This window comes from Cyprinus carpio, chromosome B7 (assembly GCF_018340385.1).
Source record: "Cyprinus carpio isolate SPL01 chromosome B7, ASM1834038v1, whole genome shotgun sequence".
Lineage (NCBI taxonomy): Eukaryota > Metazoa > Chordata > Actinopteri > Cypriniformes > Cyprinidae > Cyprinus > Cyprinus carpio.
This window is the reverse complement of record NC_056603.1, coordinates 19493866-19514112: the sequence shown is the minus strand read 5'-3', so window position 1 is coordinate 19514112 and position 20247 is coordinate 19493866. Positions and strand designations below refer to the sequence as shown.

Genomic DNA, 20247 nt, shown 5'->3' with positions numbered 1-20247 from the left:
AAAGCTTTTCTTAAAATAATAATAATAATACAATTATTGCAAAAAATGCATTGCTGTAGGTTAAAGTGTCAGTTCACGAAAAATGTAAAAACTTATGTAAAAAGGAAGAATGACAGCACCAGTCACCATTTTCTTATTGTATGTTGTAAGGGAATGGTGACTGAGGCTATCATGCTGCATCTTTTGAGTTTCACAAAAAAGTCAGTCATACAGTTTTGGAGCAATGTTTATTTTTTTGTGTGTAAGCTAACGCTTTAAATTTAATGTAGTGTGTTAATAGCAGGTGTTGGATGACTGTGATGTCATTGAATTTCAGTTAATAGGGTCTGTGAGCTGAGCTCATAACTGTGTAAGAATGGAAAATACTGATCCACAACATGCTTAAGCAGTATTTGGTTTTCAAGCTGTGCATGTCTGATAAGGCTTTTTTATTTTTTTGTGTCTATGGAATTTGAAGCCTCTGTGTCATGATAGAGAGTTGGCTGCAGGACTGAAAGAAGTTCATACTGTTTTAAATGTCTCCGCTTTTTTGATTTGTGTGATGCTCTCTTATTTATTCTCATGCAAAGTTTCTTCTTGTATATTGCTTTCCATAAATTTGAGTCCTTTGTTCTTTGTTATGCTTTTATTACTCATTTCTTACATATAGACATATTGTTTGCCCTTGATCCGTGTCTTTGGCAGGTCCACCAGTGCAGAAAGAAAAGCCATAATTAGATTTGGCGTCTAACCTGATATTTTACACCACCTCTATTAAGCAACCACTTTGCTTGCAGAAATATTTAATAGTTACGTTAAAGGCAGTAATCAGCAACTTACAAAACGTTACTTTGGCTTGGAATAACAATGAGATTGGCAGAAGGTGTGGGTACGGTGGATAAGAGCGAGAGACTTGCCCACATGTTGCTTACTGGACTGATATGCATCAGCTCAAGGGCTCAGGGGCTTGTGATGTGAAGACTTGTGTGTTCTTGGTAAACACAATGGACTCTCTGCATGTTGACTACTTGCGTATTTTCACTGGAATCTCAGTTCTACGTGAGCTTCAGGTATAATATTCTTCCATAGCAAACTCTTTCTGTCATATTTCTATAATAATATTAGATACTGACTATACAACACTAAACTAGAAACAAACCCTGCAAATGTATTTTATCATTTGTCAGCAATGAAGAAGCTCGACTTTGTAGTGCAAAGCCAATTTATATAAATACATCCATAACAGTATCCAAAAAAATAATAGGACACTTTTTTGATGGAGGCCCCTGTACTGATGAAAGGCTAGAGACACGTCTGACTAAAACATGCAGTTCAGAAATGAGTTCCAGAATCGTCAGATTCCTTGAGCTTAAAGGTGAATCATCAATAATATTGCTTTGTCCTGTTGTGGGGCACTTCCTCAAGATTAAATCTGTGCTCTCAATATTCTCACAATTTATACACTCTGCTGCTCTGAGAATAAATGTGGAAGTGATACGCTAGGCTGTATCCAGGATCACTGTTGTTGTTTTTTAAAGAGATTTTAATTACAATAAAATCTGAACTTTATTAATTCCTGAAGGGAATTGTAATTAATGGATCAGATTATTTATTTATTATTACACCTCTTATTTAATTATACTTCTTTAAATTTTCAGTTGCAGTGATTCCCAGAGGAGCATGGATATTTGTCTTGTCATAATATTCATATCTGGTGTTGATTTATATAATGGTTATTAGGTAAGAGATGATGTAACCTAAGCTGTTTTTGAAGCATGCATGAGAGATTTATATGGTCCTGTTGCTTACCTGCAGGAAATATCAGTGTAGGTCCAGATGTTTTATTGTAGGGTTGTTGCTGTATGTCAGCACAAAGAAAAAAATAATTTGAGTGTACATGCATTCCTCGTTTCATTATTTTATGCATTTGATGAGATCTATTTAAACACACACATGCTTTTACTCATGTGCTCATTCCCTCTCTCAGGCTGTAGCCAGCTATCTCTGGCCATACAAATAGCCTCCATCAACTGAGAGGTGATTAAGGTGGGGATTGTGTGTGTGTGTGTGTGTGTGTGTGTTTTATATCTCCCTTCAGCAGATGTTCTCTTACCTGGCTCTAGCTCCTGTACCAATTTCCTGGGGGTTTAGCTCACAGTGCACATTCTCTCACACAATGCAGCACATAAACAAATACTAGAATAGAGGAATTTCTTCCAGAACGTCGTGGAATCATCCTACTGATCTGGGGTCATTTGCTGCTATTATGACTTATAAATATGTGTAGTCGGTTCAGCACTCATGCTCTGTTTGGACAAGGACTGTAATTTTAATCATCTATTAAAGTCTCCATGTCTCCTCTCAGCATACTTCACACTACATCACAGCATCATAGATGAATGAGGTTTAGATTTAAAAAACAATGATCTCCACATGGTCCACAAATTAGATTTTATGTTTTTAAAGCTGCCAAGAGATAGTGATGCACATTCAAGCTGACTGAAGAAAGAGGAGAAGCTCTCGTCCTCTTGCTCTCTCTGTGATTTGTTTATATTGAGGGTGTTGTAGGCTCTGTTTTTTATATTTAATCAAAAAGCCAAAACTCGTTATTTCTATGAGAAAGATGGGCTTATTTTGTGACATATGCCGGACTTTTATGTCGAACATTTAGTCAGTTTAAACCCCATCCCTCAACAACTGAGTCCAAGCTCACATTCATTTTTTAATTCAGTGGCCACATCTCCAAATCCAATCAACAACTGATTTATAGAACCAAGTTCAGACTCTTTTTCTTTTTCCTCTTCTGATGATTTGTTACACTCAGATTTATATTAAAATTCAGAAAAAGATCTCTTGCACATCATGACTTTAAGGCATGTGTACGTCCATACTAATCACATAATAAATCTTATTTATTCCACTCTGAAACTGTCTTCAGTGTTTTGGCATTATATAGAGGTTTGGAAATGCATTTGGTGATAAATATAATTTGATATGTTTCTCTGTTTAAACACAGGAACAGTGATGACTTTCTATTCCAGGAAATAAGACTCAAGTTTGCTTTGGTCTCTGGTTTGCTAGTGTTTTGGATTCATGTTATGCTCTGAAGTCTGGTCTGAATTTTTCATTGTGTTTCCTGCAGAAAGTCCTCTGTAGTCTGGCTATGTCCAGGCATTAGAGCATGAAGAGATGGGACACCTTAAGATCTGAATGTCTTGGACTCTGTAGGAAAAAAAAGTTGTTGTTTGAGATACTGTTTGAGTGTGATAGAGCCGACTGTTTATGAAGAGATTACACACTTACATACTTGCATCAGGAAAAGTTTTTTTTTTTAAGGTATTAGTGATTAGTGCCTTTGCACCTGCTTCATCAACACACATGCAAAAGAATGCCAGGTGGGCTCAGAAAGCATCGTATCCTTGGTTTTACATGTTTGCCTGTTTTTGAGCTAGCAAATGGTAAGTGATTAACGGCAAGCCTCCTCTCTGGCAAATGTTCAAGGCCACCTACTCCATTCTCCTGTTAAAAACAAATGATTTGGAAGTGTTTAAAACCAAACTGATCACTGATGTATTGAACAGGCTGATTATTTGATTTGGCAAAATTTTGATGCTGGTCGATAGCAGTGTCTACTTGACCTATTACCAGTAGTGTTAGGCCAGTTCACCTTTTTATCAGTTCAAGAATCTACTAGGGGTGTAATAATATAAAAATCTCACTATACGATAATATCTCAATATAAAGTCCACGGTACAATATTTATTGCGATATTTAAAAAAAGTGCACATTTTGTAAATTTTAAAGTTCAATTATTCTATCTAATGCACTTTGAGAATTCAAAATTAACCCATGTTCTTGCCTAAAAAATACCTTATGTCAGAAAAAAAGTCAGTGAATTAAAGGGGACTCACACCTCTTTTTAGTTATATTATACTGTCTCAGTCTAAATAACATTCACATTGGTGTTTCAGGAAGCCAAACTAATTAGAATATAATAATAAATATGACAATAATTTGATATTATTGTTATTCATATAACAGAAATAGACATATATTGTAAAACAGTTGCACTGTAAAATAAGTGAAAACTAATATTTCATAGGTATATTATTTTTGCTTTACACTACATTATTGGGTTTATTATTTTTGTTTTATAATTTAGTAGGTTGTTATTATAGTTTGAATTTGGACTGGAGTAACATTACCCATTTAAACCATTAGCTGTCAGCAATTCATACTGCACTTTTAAAGGGATAGTTCACCCAAAAATGAAAATTCTGTCATAAATTACTCACCCTCGTATAATTTCAAACCTGTAAGACCTTCGTGCTTCTTCGGAACACAAATTAAGATATTTCTGATGGAATCTGAGCGCTCTCTGACCCTCCCATAGACAGCAAGGATATTACCACGATTAACGCACAGACACGTAGCAATGACATCGGTAAAACAGTCTATGTGACATCAGTGGTTCAACCGTAATTTTATGGAGCTACGAGAATACTTTTTGTGCACAAAGAAAACAATAACAAATTATTCAACAATTCTTCTTCTCCCCAAGTTACTGTCTTCTGCCATTTTGGAGAGTACCCCAGAACATAATCAATGTCATCAGCATTGTTTATGTCCAGTATTCACAAACTGTCTAATGAACGTAAACAACACTGGAAACTGCAGTAGAGCATTTATTCTGACGGAAATCTCCAGCTTCAGTGAAACATGCTTACAAAAACGCATCTCACTATCTAGTGAAATGCTGTAATCATAACTGGTGGCTGTTGTATTCCGAAAAAGTGTGCTAAACTCGCAGCACATGCAATAAATGAGTTCACTGTATTCATTCACTGTGAACAGAGCCGTTCTGAGGTGCGCAAAACACCGGATCGCGAGCTGATCGCCTGAACGAAGTGAATGTTTGCTTTGAAACGCGCAACGAAAACTTGAAAAGACTTGAAGGAATTAAGCCATATTGTGCTTTCGGTTTTAGTTTGTTTGACACATATTGTGCCAAAGCATAATGACCCAAAACATAACTTTAAAGACCATTTATGTTTAAATATCGAAAACAAACTGGACTTGGTCTGTTTGACGGAAACATGGCATAGACAATCTGATGGGCTTGTGCTTAATGAACTTACTCCATCTGGCTATGGATTGTTCGATTCCCCGCGACCCTCTGGCAGGGGTGGGGGACTTATTGTGTTGTATAATCAACAATTCACTATAATTCCTGTGGTTACTCCTCAGTTTAATTCATTTGAATGTCTTGTGCTGAGTGTCTCTGCGCCAATCTCGACTGTCATAGCCGTAGTCTACAGACCTCCTAAGACTGCTGAACACTTTTTAACTGAATTTGCTGATTTTCTGTCTATGTTGTATCTTAAGTTTGAAAGAACTCTTATCCTAGGGGTCTTTAACATCCACATGGACATAAAAGACTCTGTAATGACTAAGGACTTTGTGTCTTTATTGGAATGTTTTGATTTGAAGCAACATGTGGATTGCTCCACACATATTAAGGGGCACACCTTAGATCTGGTTATCTCTCATGGATTATTCTTATCGCAGTTTTCTGTCACGGATTTAGGATTGTCTGACCATTTTGCTATTCTTTTTAGTATGGAACTGTCGCATACTAACATTTACCCTTTCCGTACTGTAAATTATAGCAATTGGAAATCCATTGATCTCAATGACTTCTCTGCTTTTATTGAATCCTCCTTAAGTGGCCTTACTTTATCAGACCCTCTGGAGGTCAACATCTCTCTGTTAAATACTGTTCTTTTGTCTGGTTTGGACTTATTTGCACCGATGAAATCCCGGTCTGTGGCCTTTGTACGATCTGCTCCCTGGTATAATGGTGAGCTGCGCTCTAGGAAGGCAGCGGGTCGTAAGCTGGAGCGTAAGTGGCGTACCTCTGGCCTGAATGTTCATTATCAAGCTTGGAAAGACCACTTACTTGAATATAAGGCAGAGATTGTATCTGTCAGATCTCAGTATTTCTCTCAGATAATTGATAATAATCAAAATAACCCCAAAAAACTTGTTTCATACCATTAACAAACTGTTCAAAGGTAACAGCTCCTCCAATGTACCTGCCTCAGATCAGCTTTGTAATGGATTTCTTGATCATTTTAGTTCCAAAATTGCTAATGCACGCGCAAATCCATTACATCTGTTGCATCTGCTTCTGCTCCTAGTATCCCTAAATTTTCCGGCACTTTTTTCTCAAATTTTAGCTTACTTGATCCTGTCTCTCTGGGTAATGTGGTTTCACAAATGAAAGTTGCCACTTCCATAGTTGATCCAATACCCACCTGCCTGTTTAAATCATGGTTTGCATCACTATGCCCAAGTAGTCTTGAGTATAATAAATGACTCACTGAACACGGGTGTTGTACCTGCTGCACTCAAAATTGCTGCTGTAACACCTGTACCAAAAAAGCCCAATGTAGACTGGGTAAACATCAATAATTTTTGTCCCATCTCTCCAATTTGCCTTTTTTGGCTAAAGTACTTGAGCGAATTGTGGCCTCTCAGTTAAATACTCATCTTACTTTGCACAATCTTTTTGAGCCCCTCCAATCTGGCTTCCGCAAACTGCACAGTACTGAAACAGCATTGGTTAAAGTCACCAATGATTTGTTAATTGCTGCTGACTCTGGCTCTTTGTCAATCCTGATTTTACTCGATCTCAGCGCAGCTTTTGACACTGTAGACCATTCTCTTTTACTCTCTCGATTGGAAAAAGTTTTTGGTGTTACTGACACTGCTTTAAATTGGTTCAAGTCTTATCTATCAGATCGTAGGCAGTTGTGTGTCCCTGGGTGGTTGCAGGTCCAATATTGGCTCAGTGCAATTTGGTGTTCCACAGGGTTCAGTTTTGAGTCCCTTACTTTTTAGTATGTACATTTTTCCCCTTGGGCTATTTCTAAGATCCCTTGGTCTTAAGTTTCATTTTTACGCAGATGACACTCAGATTTATATTCACTCAAAACCTGGTGATAATTCGGCTGTTGCCTTTCTTGAACATTGCATATTGGAGGTAAAAATATGGATGTCTCAAAATTTTCTTCGTCTCAACAGTGACAAGACTGAGGTTATGCTGATTGGTTCACCCCATCAAATACGTAAAGCTAATATCTTAAATTTAAAGATGGATGGGTCTATTATGGAGTTTCAAGCAAAATTAAAAAATCTGGGGGTGATATTTGATTCAAAGTTAACTTTTGATCCTCATGTTCAGAACATGGTTAAAGAATCTTTTTTTCACCTTAGAAACATTGCAAGACTGCGTCCCATGTTGTCTTTTTCAGTGGCTGAAAAACTGATCAATACGTTTGTCTTTTCTCGAATAGACTACTGTAATGCTTTGTTTGCGGGGGTCTCGAAATCTACTTTAGGCAGATTGCAGTATGTTCAAAACGCAGCTGCCAGAGTCCTGACAAGTTCCAGGACAAGTGAGCACATCTCTCCAGTCTTGGAGTCCTTGCACTGGCTTCCGGTCAGGTTTCGCGTTGATTTTTAAAATTCTTATGCTTACCTACAAGGCCCTGCATGGTTTAGCTCCAGAATATCTGACTGAACTTTTAACTGTCTACACCCCAATGCGCAATCTTCGTTCATCGGATTCTGGCTTTTTAACTATTCCTGTAACTCGTTTACGCTCTATGGGTGACCGGGCCTTCTCTTCTGTGGCTCCTAAACTCTGGAACTCTCTTCCTACTGAAATCAGACAGGCTGAATCCCTTAGTATTTTTAAATGTTCTCTTAAAACGTATTTTTTTATTCCGGTTAGCATATATGTGATATGTTTTCCCTGATGGTCAATCTCAATTTATTTTTATTTGTTTTTTATTGATTCTTCTTTTATATGCCTTGGTAAAGCGCTTTGAGATGTAACTTTTAAAGGCGCTATAGAAAAATAAAGTTTATTATTATTATTATTATTATTTTTTAAATATATTTTAAAAAGTAATTTTTTTTGGTGGAAGTAATGTTTTTTATTGTCGTGTTGTTATGATGATAGCGAGACTAAGGATCTCTGATCCTGGACAAGTAAAAGTGACGCCACCACCATTAAACCTCGTAACGTCATTGGTTCCCCAAACTGTCAGTCAAACCTCATTATTCTTCCTGCCTCTCTTGTCAGTAAAGTTCGGCGCACAGTTTGGAGCATCTCAGCTTGTTTGCAGTCTGAAGGTAAATAAAAGAACTGTTGATTGAATAAGTACAGCGTTTTCTTTACTCAAGAAACACTATATTTATTAAGTGCTGATTTTTTTTTTTTCAAGATATTTGAGGAGCAGAGAAGAGTGTCTTTGCATTTGTTGTCAAGTCAGAGTCAAATAGCTTGTGTGAAGTACTGAATCTTTTATAATATGATACTTTGGCCAAATAACAGAAAAAAAAAACTGAGCGCCCACATAGTGACAGAAAACTGTACAACCTGCAAGTTCATGAAAATTTAAGTGCGATGCCCATACTGCCTTTAATGTGGCATTAATGACGGGGGAAAACATTCGCTGCTCAAAAGCTTCGTATTTGAACTTGATTTTGGTTTTGTTTTAATGTTATAACGACACATGCAACGTACTGCCTTTAATGTAGTTATTTGTAGGCCTATACATCTATATGGTAATACTATACAGTACAGTAAGATTTCATTAATGTTCATACAGTGAACAATACATTTGTTACAGCATTTATTCTTTGTTAATGTTAGTTAATGAAAATACAGCCGTACATTTGTAGTTCATGTTAATTCACAGTGCATTAACTAATGTTAAAAAAACACAGCTTGATTTTAATAATGCATTGGTAAATGTTGAAATTAACTTTAATAAATGCTGCAGAAGTATTGTTCATTCTTAGTTCATGGTAACTGCACTAGTTAACTAATGTTTACTAAGGAGCCTTATTGTGAAGTATTACTATTTACATTTAGACATTTAGCAGACACTTTTATCCAAAGCGACTCACAAATGAGGAGAGTGGAAGCAATCAAAATCAACAAAAGAGCAATGATATGCACTATAACAAGTCTCAGTAAGCTTAACGCAGTAGCAAGTTTTTTTTTTTAAATCATATAATAAATAAAAAGAAAACAGATAGAATGCAAAAAGATTAGCGAAGCAAGTGTTCGTTTTTTTTTTTAAGAAAACATGCAGTTAGTAAATAGAGTGCAAGTCTAAAAGGGGCAAGTTTTTTTTTTTTTTTATAAATAAAGAATAGAATTAGAATAGAGAGTGCTAGAGTTAGAGGGTCAAATAAAGATGGAAGAGATATGTTTTTAGCCGATTCTTGAAGATGGCTAAGGACTCAGCTGCTTGGATTGAGTTGAGCAGGTCATTCCACCAGGAGGTAACACTTAATTAAAAAGTCAGTGAAAGTGATTTTGTGCCTCTTTGGGATAAATAAAGCTATATTCACTTATAGAACACAAGCTTCTAGAGGGCACATAAAACATACATTTATATAAATGTGTCTGTATACAATAAAGCCATAATACCAACTACCAATAGGAGGTTTCTGGCTGACAGCAAAAATGATTTTGCTTGTGACACAAAATGAGGTAAATGGTAAATGATACTGATTTTTTTTGCCAAACTGGTTTGGAACAGTTGTTGAATAAACAACTAAACTAAACTATTATGCCTATCTGTTTGACTGACAGTTTTATTGATCACTGAAAGAGCATTGACTTGGTATGATGTTGGTTCAATATAAAAATGCCATGTTGCTGTAGCTTAGCTTGCTACATTTCAGTGTAGTGTAGTGAAGCTTCATTAAATGAAGAGTAACTGTTAGCTTAGCTCACTACACTTTCCAAGTAGCTTGCCCAACACTGATGACCTTACTATTTTTGTTTTCTATACTGAGCACATTTTGTAAAAGTTTAGTTTAGTAAGTTTTTGTAGCTAATTCTTTTTTTTCTCTCTCTCTGTTTAATAAAACCAATCATGGACCAAGTAATTCTTTCTAGATGACAGATTATAAATGTTGGAAAAACATAAGATTTTATCTTTACTTCTTAAGGCAATTCAAAAACAAATTACTACATTAATGCAAAGTTGATAGATTTCCTATGTCATTTATGTTTTCTATTTGAAAACATTACACTTTGTACGTTCGAATATTCTTTTTAATTTTTTTCCCGAACACCTGGCATCTCCCACGAGACGGTTCTCACTTGCGCTTGAATATGAATCGTCCTTGAGTGAACATCATGATTCACTTCATCTGGAAGAGAAGACAAAAATGCCGAAGACCTCAGCTGTGTGGGAGCACCTTAAATTGAGTGAGGACAAGACAAAGGCAGTGTGCCAAATATGCGATTTGAAACTGTCCTACCACAACATCACATCAAGTTTGAAAAAAGTTCTGTAAGTAGCACGCCCATAGTATATTGTTGGTTTAAAAAACGAGCTGCTTTTATCTGCCATGTTAATCAGTAATTTTACACATGATAAAAACGTGCACTTAATTTGCTTGGAAAATACTTGCGAATATGGCAGTCATAAAAAAAACGTACAGTAACTTAGCCTAATAATAATTTGTCTATATTTGCTCTTAACAGACCTGTGTGTTTTGTATAACTACAGTGTCCGTTCTCAGGGCATATAAGCCCTGCTCGCGCGAAGGCTGATTTATACTCGATGCGTCCGCAAGTTTGCATGGGTGCGCGCGGCAAATATGATGTCATCGCGGTGTTGGCAGAAGTTCGCTTTGAGTGCGCGCGAATATGTTTGAATATGCGAATATGTTCAGCTCCCTCCCTCCGAAGCTTCGAATATTCGGTGTTGATTACTACCGAAGCTTCGAAGCTCAAAATATGGTATTCGGACTAGCCCTAATGGTTACATGGATGGATGGATGTGTGTGTACGCGCGCTCACCGCTGGTGCTGTGTTGGTGAAACACAAAGCACTGAGGTATGTGAGAGTTGATCTTCCGCCAGTGAGCTGCAGGGCTGGAGATGGTGGGGGAGGGGCGGACGAGAGAGAGAGAGAGAGAGTTGGAGGAAAAGCTGGCACACTAATTGTGTTCTGGGCTCTTAGCTAGAGAGAAAGAGAGTGTGCATGCAAGTGAAATTGGGGGTAGGTGTGTGTGTTTGTGACCCCTTAACTGTTTGTTGGCTCTGAGTTGCAGCATCAGACAGACAGGCATGTGAAAAAACAGAGGGATTCTGTCACTGAATAACCTTCATCCTCTGAAATTACACTTCAAGAAAGATGATCTTCATCACAGGCTCATGTGCACCTGTGCCCCAAAGACAGACCACCAATGCACCTACACAAATGCTTAAATTATCACGCATTACACCTGAGCCTGAAAAACACTCTCTGTTTCAGCAATGGAGAAACACACAAACACCTTCAGGTTTTGTGCTGGTGTATTTGGCATTTTATGTTCTCCTTTCTGTTTTTAATAAGTATAAATCTGCATGACCTTGAAGAATATTTGGCTGGATCACCCGCATCAAGTGATATTAGAGCATGTACCTGGCACAGATTTACCCTGAACAGCAGGAGCCAAAATACACACACACACACACACACACACATACACGTTTACGTACCCTGCAAAAAAAAAAAGAAAAGAAAAAAATGTTTTTCAGAAGAAATGAGAAGTACTATCCTTTCTGTTGCCCCAAGACAAATGCATCAACCCATAAATTTGCATTAGATAAGTAAATAATTTAGGTTTTTTTGCTTGTATGCTGAGCAGTCGTAACCTTTGTGCTGTTTGTGTTTGGTGCATTTATTATTACACAGACCTTCAGTAATGTGCACTTGTTTAATAAGCCCTTCACTAGATTGATTAGATTCCAGCTGTGTTCTGATTCACAGGGTCCTCACACAGTCTTCACTGCTCCCAACACACTGTGCAGGGGATTTCAGCAGAAGTTCACATGGCACATTCATTTGGAACTACATCAACCTCAGACCACACATGAGTCACATGGATTGGATTATTATACTTTTATGTTTATAAAAGTATTTGCATATATTATTCATATAAACTCAAGTTCTATTTGTTTTTGTCAAACTTGGAGCCTCTAATAAATTAAAAATGCGTAGTCAGTTACTTTTAATTAAAGTCTGAGAAAGTCTTAAATTACAAATAAATGTTTTTTTAAATTTCTTCTACTTAAAGAATTCTGAAAAGATGTTTTACAGTTTCCATAAAATATTAGTGAGCAACTTTTCTCAACATTGATGATAAATGTTTTAATTAAAATTACAGTTAATTACAATTTTAAAATATAGTAAAATAGAAAAAAAGTTATTATTTTTGTTTATTGTTATAATATTTCACAATATTACGGTTTTTGGAAAGAATGAGCTAGCTTTGCAGACTTGTTTTTAGCACTATTCATAGTGGTTTATTCTATTTGAATAAAGCTGACTGACTCTGCCTGCAGACATCAAGTACACCTCTGTGTTTCTCCTCTCTGTGGGTTTTAGAGTGGTGGTGGTGGTGGTGTTGAACCACTTTGAAACTCGTATGGCACAGTGTTGTGCAGCAAAACCTCAGCAGGGTGGCCGTATCTGACGTTGACTTGACACTGGCACAACTAAGACCTTTACTTTCTCACATCTGAGATTTGGTGTGTGTGAAATTGTGCTGTATTAGTTGGATGTAAATGACTGTGGGATAAAACATTAGACCCTCTGGGCTGTGATGAGGGAGAGGGGGTTGAGTGTAGGAGGAGATATGTGGGCGGTTGACTTGTTGAGAAAAGTCAGAGGAATAAAATTCATATGAACAAACCATGAATATCATGCAGGTATACTTGGCTGCTCACGGTGTTTGGTGAATTCTGTATTTTAAGCTCATTTTTATCATGGTTTTCTAGGCTTAAAGAGCAGGTCATATGGGTTTTTTAAAAATCTCTCTTTTGCAGTTTATAACGTAGCTATCCTTAAATGGATAAATCTGCAAAGTTGTTAACCAAAAAAGTGCATGATAAATAAAGATATTGTCTCTCATAAGAGAGAATCGACTCAGAGTTGCCTTTACGAGTCGTTACATTTTCAAATCTTTTGCCTGTTACCGGTGTACTTCACTGGGTAACACATATGCATAATCCCCACCTGCCCGCGAAATACGAACAGAGTCTGATCTGCCCACAAACACTTTTGCTATTAGTGCGTTTACATCATGTTGAGAAGACGCGGTGTTCAAGGATACCACAGAAATACAATTTGAGCCTTTTGTTGTGTGCTTGTCATTTTATCAAGAACTGCTTCTCTAATCTGGGCTTTTATCTTCGTTGGCTTCTAATCTTCTTAATTTGGACTAACAAGCTCTCTGAACCACGACCTGTTAGTAGTACGATTGATACGTTAGGTGTACATTTTCAATTGAGTGCTCAAAATATCAGTTTTTTGTGCCAATATGTGATGTATACCTAGTGCAGCTTTAGGTTTCCAGGTAAAGCACAATATTACTGTCTTACTGAAGTAGTTCTAAAAATTCGCAGTGAACCTAAGAATATGTCGATTATTGTAGACTGACGTTGTTCTAATTACTTTGTTTAATAATAAAGAATGTAGTGTAGCACACAGACTTTATAATAATTGTGAAATTGCTGTTTATTGTGCTGCACTGGCAGTTACAGGGTTAATGGGGGAGAGATGAGTGATTTCGGCTGGTGCTCCTGTGATACAACTGATCTGCATTCTGATTAAAAGTTAAGACCAAGCGTCTTTTGTCTGTCATTCTTCAAACATTACAGTAGACATATTTTGGTTTACAAACTGTATTGTTTAATCAGTTAGTCATGTTAGCACTCGGCTAACGTATCCACCATTACTGTTTTAAGTGTTCACAGTTTAGCAGCTAAACTTTAGCTGTGGGCACGATTCGCTTGCATAAGTGTTTTTGTATTTTATGTCATTATAAGAACGGATTGACTGTATTATTGTTTTATGTAAAGGTGCTTTGTCAATGGTAGCGCTGGCTAACTGGCTCAAGGACTCATCTCTGTGCCAATCACAACAGGTTTGGCCAGCTGACCAATCAGAGCAGAGTAGGTTTCGGGAAGGGAGGGGCTTGCTCCGAACTTACTTGAAACGAATCATTTCCTAATCATTGGCAAATGACTCTAATATTAAATGTATATTCTGAGAAAAATTTTCTGACCTTAGATGCATTTAAACCTGATGTAGGGGACTCCAATACAATATTGGGACACTTTAAAATACCATCTGACCTGCTTAAACGTCCTGTTGTCTGTTTATATATGCATCCATCAGTTTCTGGTTCAGTGTGGTTCTACAAAATGCTTCACAGTGCGTCACAATGCCTCACACCCAATGATATCCAATTCCTGGAATGTAATTTAACCACAGCTAACTCCCTTATTATGATTGGAGCTGAGTTATTATTATTTTCTTTTCACAGTGTCTTTAGTACTCTCATTTTTCCATTATTTGATTGATAAAACAAGTCACTATTTTCACACCCTGGACATGTGAAAAAGCAAGGGTATCTCAGAGAGAGAACTGACAGACATGTGAAGCATTTGACAGATGCGGTGTGCGTGCTCATGGTCATAGCCTCCATCTCTCTCTCTTTCTCTTTTTTCCCTTTCAGTCGAGCTGTTCAGACTCATAAGCTCAATCATACATCTCTCATTCTGTTTCGCTCACACACACACACACACACACACACACACACACACACACACACACACACACACACACACACACACACACACACACACACTTCTCTCTTCAATGCTGTGTGAATATCCTGTGCTGTCAGTGTGTTGTTGTGTGAGATGTTCCTGGCTGGTCTGCACTATTTCACCTGCCTTTTTTCTTTTCTTTTTTTTTTCAGAGTGTGTTCACCAGACCGAATGATTTGTCCGTAAATGAATGTCTGCATCTTTTAGTTCTGATTTCTCCATCCCTTCACCTGAACAGCTCAGTTATTGATTGTCATTTCTGCATTTGTTCCCGACAATTGATGGAATATGATGGATCAGTAAGTGAATTAATGACTGATTGGATTGTTATGGGTCATTATAGGGGGAAATAAGAGTCATTCTTGTAAGCTGCAGTCACGGCACCTTTGTCGGCAGACTCTGCTTTCAAACAGCATTATGCCTGCTGAGTATTTTTACTGGAGCTGTCTATGTGTGCAATGTGTGTGTGTTCAATTTCATTTGTTTTGGAAGCCGAGCAGCTCATGTCTCTGCCCTTCCCCCATCTCTTTCTCTCTCTCTCCCTCTCTCTCTCTCTCTTTCTCTCTATCTCTCTCTCTCTCTCTCTCTCTCTCTCTCTCTCTTTATCTCTCTCTCTCTCTCTCTCTCTCTCTCTCTCTCTCTCTCTCTCTCTCTCTCTCACATGCCCACTGTCATTCTCTTTTTCTTCCTGAACCAACCTCTCCTCTCCTCTCCTCTCCTCATTTTAAAGCAGAAATGCATAATGTGTTTTATTCAGGAATGTCTGGCAGGCTCCTGGTTGTAAGAGCATCTGCTCTGATTTGTTCTTGTTTGCAGCAGAGGGATTGAGTTGTTAATCAGTGCATTGTTAGCTTTTTATTGTCTGGTTAATTCTAAAGTAATATCTTGTCCAAAGGAGAAGCTAATACATATTTGCACAGGAAAGAATGCAAACAGACGTTACTTAAGAATATTGTAGGTTCCAAATGCAAATGTTTTAACGGATAGTTCCACCCAAAATTCTAATTCTGTCATCATATGTTCACCCTCATTGAATTCCATCCAAACCTGTATTACTTTTTTGTTTGAAACACAAGAAGAGATTTTGAAACATATTTTGAACTATTTTGTTATATAGTGAAAGCCAACGGAGTCTAAAACAACACTAGTCCCCATTGACTTACATTGTATGGACACATAAGTGCACATTTTTCACTTCTATATAGGTTTGACATTGGATGATGGTGAGTAAATGATGACAGAGGATGTTTCTCAATGTCTTATTACTCAACTGGCCCATCCCAGCACATTTTAAATAGCAGGACAGCACCACCCATTGCACAATTATAGACCTATACTGTGAACATAACATCACAGATGTCATCATAACTGATTAAAAGATTTACTTACATTATTTTATATCTTTTTATTTTACTGCATGTATATGTAAATTGTGCTCTGTCGGTGGTAAGATTCTTTATAATATGCCACGAAAAAGTATTGCAGGCTTTTTTCAGGTCTTTATCACTTTATTAAGATTGTGGCAAACAAAATGTCATATTTATTTTTACAAGCAGTCACGCCTTTGCACGCATGCAGCAGGAAGTTTAATGCTAGAAGTTTAAAGAAATGTGTCACCCCAAAATTTTGTTGTCATTCACTCACGCTCATGTCGTTCTAAACCTGTATAAATGTCTTTTTTATGATGAACACAAAAGAAGATATTTTGAAGAATGCTGGTAATCAAACAGTTGTAGGGAAATCATAGCAGGGAAAAAGTCAATAGGGGCTAACAACTGTTTGAACTATTCCTTTAAGCTTACATAACGCTGTCTATCCACAGCGTTTACTGGGATTTTTAACGGTTTGCTTTTCTTAAGTCTGCATTTGCTGCATCCTCGATATCAAGAAGACTGCTGGGTACTTTCATGAATGTCCTCTGTATTTGCATTCTTGAGTGTTGGAATTGAACTTCAACGGTTGAGGACGACGTATTGGAAAAACACAAGGATGCAAGGCTGCATAAGAACACGTACTGAGAAATGACAAGACTGTTCATTTTTTGGTGAACTGTCTCTTTAATCTCAACAGGAAACACACGTCAATCAAACTGGACCGTATGTGTTCGTTTGCCGTTCTGAAGAAGAATGGTATATTATTAAGAATGTTAGTGTGTACATTGCCCGTCTTTGGTCTGCATTGTTTGGCCTCTTCTGTTTGGTTTTTCCTTCTCGTTTTCAAGCCTGTGGAATGTGACACTTCCGTTGTGTTTGTGTGTGTTTGGGGCTGCTCCTGCATATTTCATAGCTTAGACCATTACTGAACTATCCTAGCCTGAGGGAAAGCGTGTGTGTGAGAGATGTGTTTGTATTTGAGTGTGTGCCTTCAGATGTGTGTATCAGTGTCTGAGCTGCGAGTATGTGTATGCGTGTTTGCCCAGTAAACAGTTTGGCCTATGCAAATGAAGTGCGTTTGGCTTGGAAGTGTGATGTTGTCATCGAGTTGGCTCAGAATGTACGTGTTAATTTCTGCCGCTCTCGTTCTTTCCTTCTCCTGTAGCAAATGGTGATGAGCCTGCGGGTGTCAGAGCTGCAGGTTCTTCTGGGCTACGCGGGCAGAAACAAACATGGACGAAAGCATGAGCTCTTGACTAAAGCCTTACACCTCCTTAAAGCCGGCTGCAGCCCTGCCGTCCAGATGAAGATCAAGGAGCTCTACAGACGACGCTTCCCCACCAAGTTGGTGTCCCCGGCAGAACTGGCCCTGCCCGGAGTCCACCCCGCTGCTGCCTCCTTGCCCCCGGGGCTCACGCAGTTGGGATTTGATGGGCACGGAGCGCCCTCATCCCCTCTGCTTCCTATCTCCCTCCTCGGGCCCAAACACGAGCTGGGCCTGCCCCACCTCCCCACGAACCTGCACCCCGTACACCCTGATGTCAAACTGCAGCGGTTGCCCTTCTATGACGTACTGGATGAGCTCATTAAACCCACGAGTCTTGGTGAGTTTCTGAGATTTCAAGGAGAGATAGTGAGGCGTGTGTATGTTAGTGCACATTTTTAGTGGTGTATTTTTTTTTAGAACGGTGCGTATCTGTAGATCTGTGTGATGTACGGCAACTGTAGAGATGTGCGGACCCCTTTTTCCCTACATTAGCATTTTAATGGGATTGGCTGGTTTGGCATCAGCATGTTCGTTTGCCTGAGGAGTGTTGTTCAAATAGACTGCCAATCCCCACAACCAACCACAGTCTCTCTCTTTTCCTAAACTGTCTCTCTCACTCTCATTTGCATACAGTGTTAAAAATCATGAGTACACACACTATGGCACCAGACACCATTACAACCTTCGCACAGAATTTTCTAGAGCACACATTGCAGTGGTCCAAACAGCCAGAGTCCAAAATTAACTTGTGAAAATCTATCTTTCTATATACAATTGTGGTCAAAAATTTTTATATACACTTTGCAGTATCTGCAAAATGTTAGTTATTTTACCAAAATAAGAGGGATCATGCAAAATGCATGTTATTTTTTATTTAGTACTGACCTGAATAAGATATTTCAAAAAGACTAGTTTGGATAGTCCACAAGAGAAAATAATAGTCGAATTGATAAAAATGACCCCATTCAAAAGTTTACATGTACTTGATTCTTAATACTGTATTGTTACCTGGATGTTCCATAGCTGTTTTTATTTCCTTTGTAAATATGTAAACTCTCTGAATGTGTCATTTTTATAAAATCAACTATTATTTTTTTTTATTGTGGAATAAATGTATTTTGTGTTAAAAAAGGTTAGTACTAAATAAATGGTCAGTGCTAAATAAAAAATAACATGCAACTCTTACAGACCTGATCACTTTTTACATAAAATTTGTTTTCTTGCAGCATGATGTACAGATTGCTGAGACCTACCATGACTTTGTTTTGTATATTTTGCTTTGTTTCAAGAATCTCTTGCCACTGTTCTGAAAAATGGTGTAAAAGATTAAAAACTTTTGGTTTCAGAGATAATTGTAAGGGTAAGTCTTCCGCTAAGGTAAGAGTTGTTAGAAGACATGTGACAGTCATTAAGCTTTTCTTTAGCTGAATCACTAGTGTTGCTTACTTCAGCGATTTTCGACTGTTCCTTTGTTCCTCAGGAATGAGTTCTGGACAACACTATACTTACACATAGATGAGTTCCAGACTGTGCTAGAGCACTCACTGCTAAACGCAATTGACTTCTAGAACTAGGTTATAGTAACAAAACAAGCATATAGTGGCATAATTCTTTTGCAGCAAACAAACACTCATCTACTTCACTCATAAATGCGCAAACCTATAAAGCTTCCACCCCAAAAATGCATCCACCCCACAGCTCATGTATAAAATATCAGCCTGCTGATAGATAGACTATTCAGGGTGTACTGTGCTAAAACATCAAAAGTCAGAGCAAAATGTGTGCTTTTCTTTAAGATGGGACAACATATGAAGTGTGTTTTTGGCTGTGTGTATTTCAACTTGAGCAAAGTAATTATATTCAAGGTGTTACAATTTTTCAATTTAATGCTGCAGGTAATAATTAAATTTGTTTATGCACAAATCTTCACTTGCTTTCTCTCTCTGTGTTTTAAAGGCTATTACGATTTTGGCAGTTGATTTTGTATTAGAGTAATCCTTTTAAATGTCTGTGGTTCAGAGTCATGTTCTCAGTGGTGTAAATAGGTGCTTGGATCACACACCAACTGAAACTTTTCGCAGTTTGTTTCACAGTCGTATAGGTTTTAAATTGCACATGTGAAAGGTGATATGCAGTACAGACAACACAATCCCAGCAGTACTAGAGCAATATACTAGACTTGCTGTGTAATAAAGTAAAGTGTAAATTTAGCAGTTTTGAATAGATAAGCAGACATGTTAGATATGTGGTTAGTCATTAACGTTAACTAAATAAGCCTATACCTTCAGTCTGGGTAAAACAATGATGTGTTTGATCAGTTTGTGCATATTTACATTTTCATTGAGCTTTACTGAGTCATAGATTATATATTCCAATGGCATTCAGTTTCATTCACTGCAAGCGCTTAACACAATTTTAGCAGTTGTGTGCTCAGTCTCTTGGAACAGATCTTTAGGTTTGGTGTTAGCATGGTTAAATACACCATTTTATTTAATAAAGCTAATTTCGTTTCAAGCTAAATGTTTGTATGATGATGTGTCTATTTAGCATGCCTGTTCTCTGTTCTTTGATAGTAGTGTGTTGTGTTTTGATTCTCTTTATTCCCTTTGCTTTAATGTAATGGTAGAATTAATGATGTTAAAACACACCCTACTAAATGCTGTGTTTAAGTCCTCCTGGGAACATCCTTCTTACAAATTCGGAAAATGTTTAAGTGATTTTCGTCAAAATAAAATTAACTCAGTGGACACTTTTTTTCTCTCTGTACATGCACTTCCCAAGTTTAGGATGTGCAACATTTGTAAAAAAAAATTTGTTGGAAAAAACAACAACAAAAACAACAACACAAAGCTTCTTATTCTCACCAAGGCTGCATTTATTTAAAAAAACATAAAACGCTAATTTGTGAAATATTATTATTTTAATAATAAT

At 37.4% G+C, this 20247-nt stretch overlaps 1 protein-coding gene across 2 annotated transcripts in view; it reads left to right on the top strand.

Annotated features, from left to right (window-relative positions):
• The window catches only part of pias1a (protein inhibitor of activated STAT, 1a), a 43228-nt gene that overhangs the window by 687 nt on the left and 22294 nt on the right, over positions 1 to 20247 (top strand). Inside the window, exons 1-2 of one of the 2 annotated variants that reach the window (XM_042727750.1) lie at positions 14838 to 14975; positions 17215 to 17653. In XM_042727750.1, coding sequence (XP_042583684.1) covers positions 14958 to 14975; positions 17215 to 17653 — 457 coding nt within the window. In that variant the 5' untranslated portion in view covers positions 14838 to 14957. Of the gene's footprint in view, positions 1 to 14837; positions 14976 to 17214; positions 17654 to 20247 lie in introns of those variants that run through there. The other variant, XM_042727749.1, reaches the window with a different exon arrangement.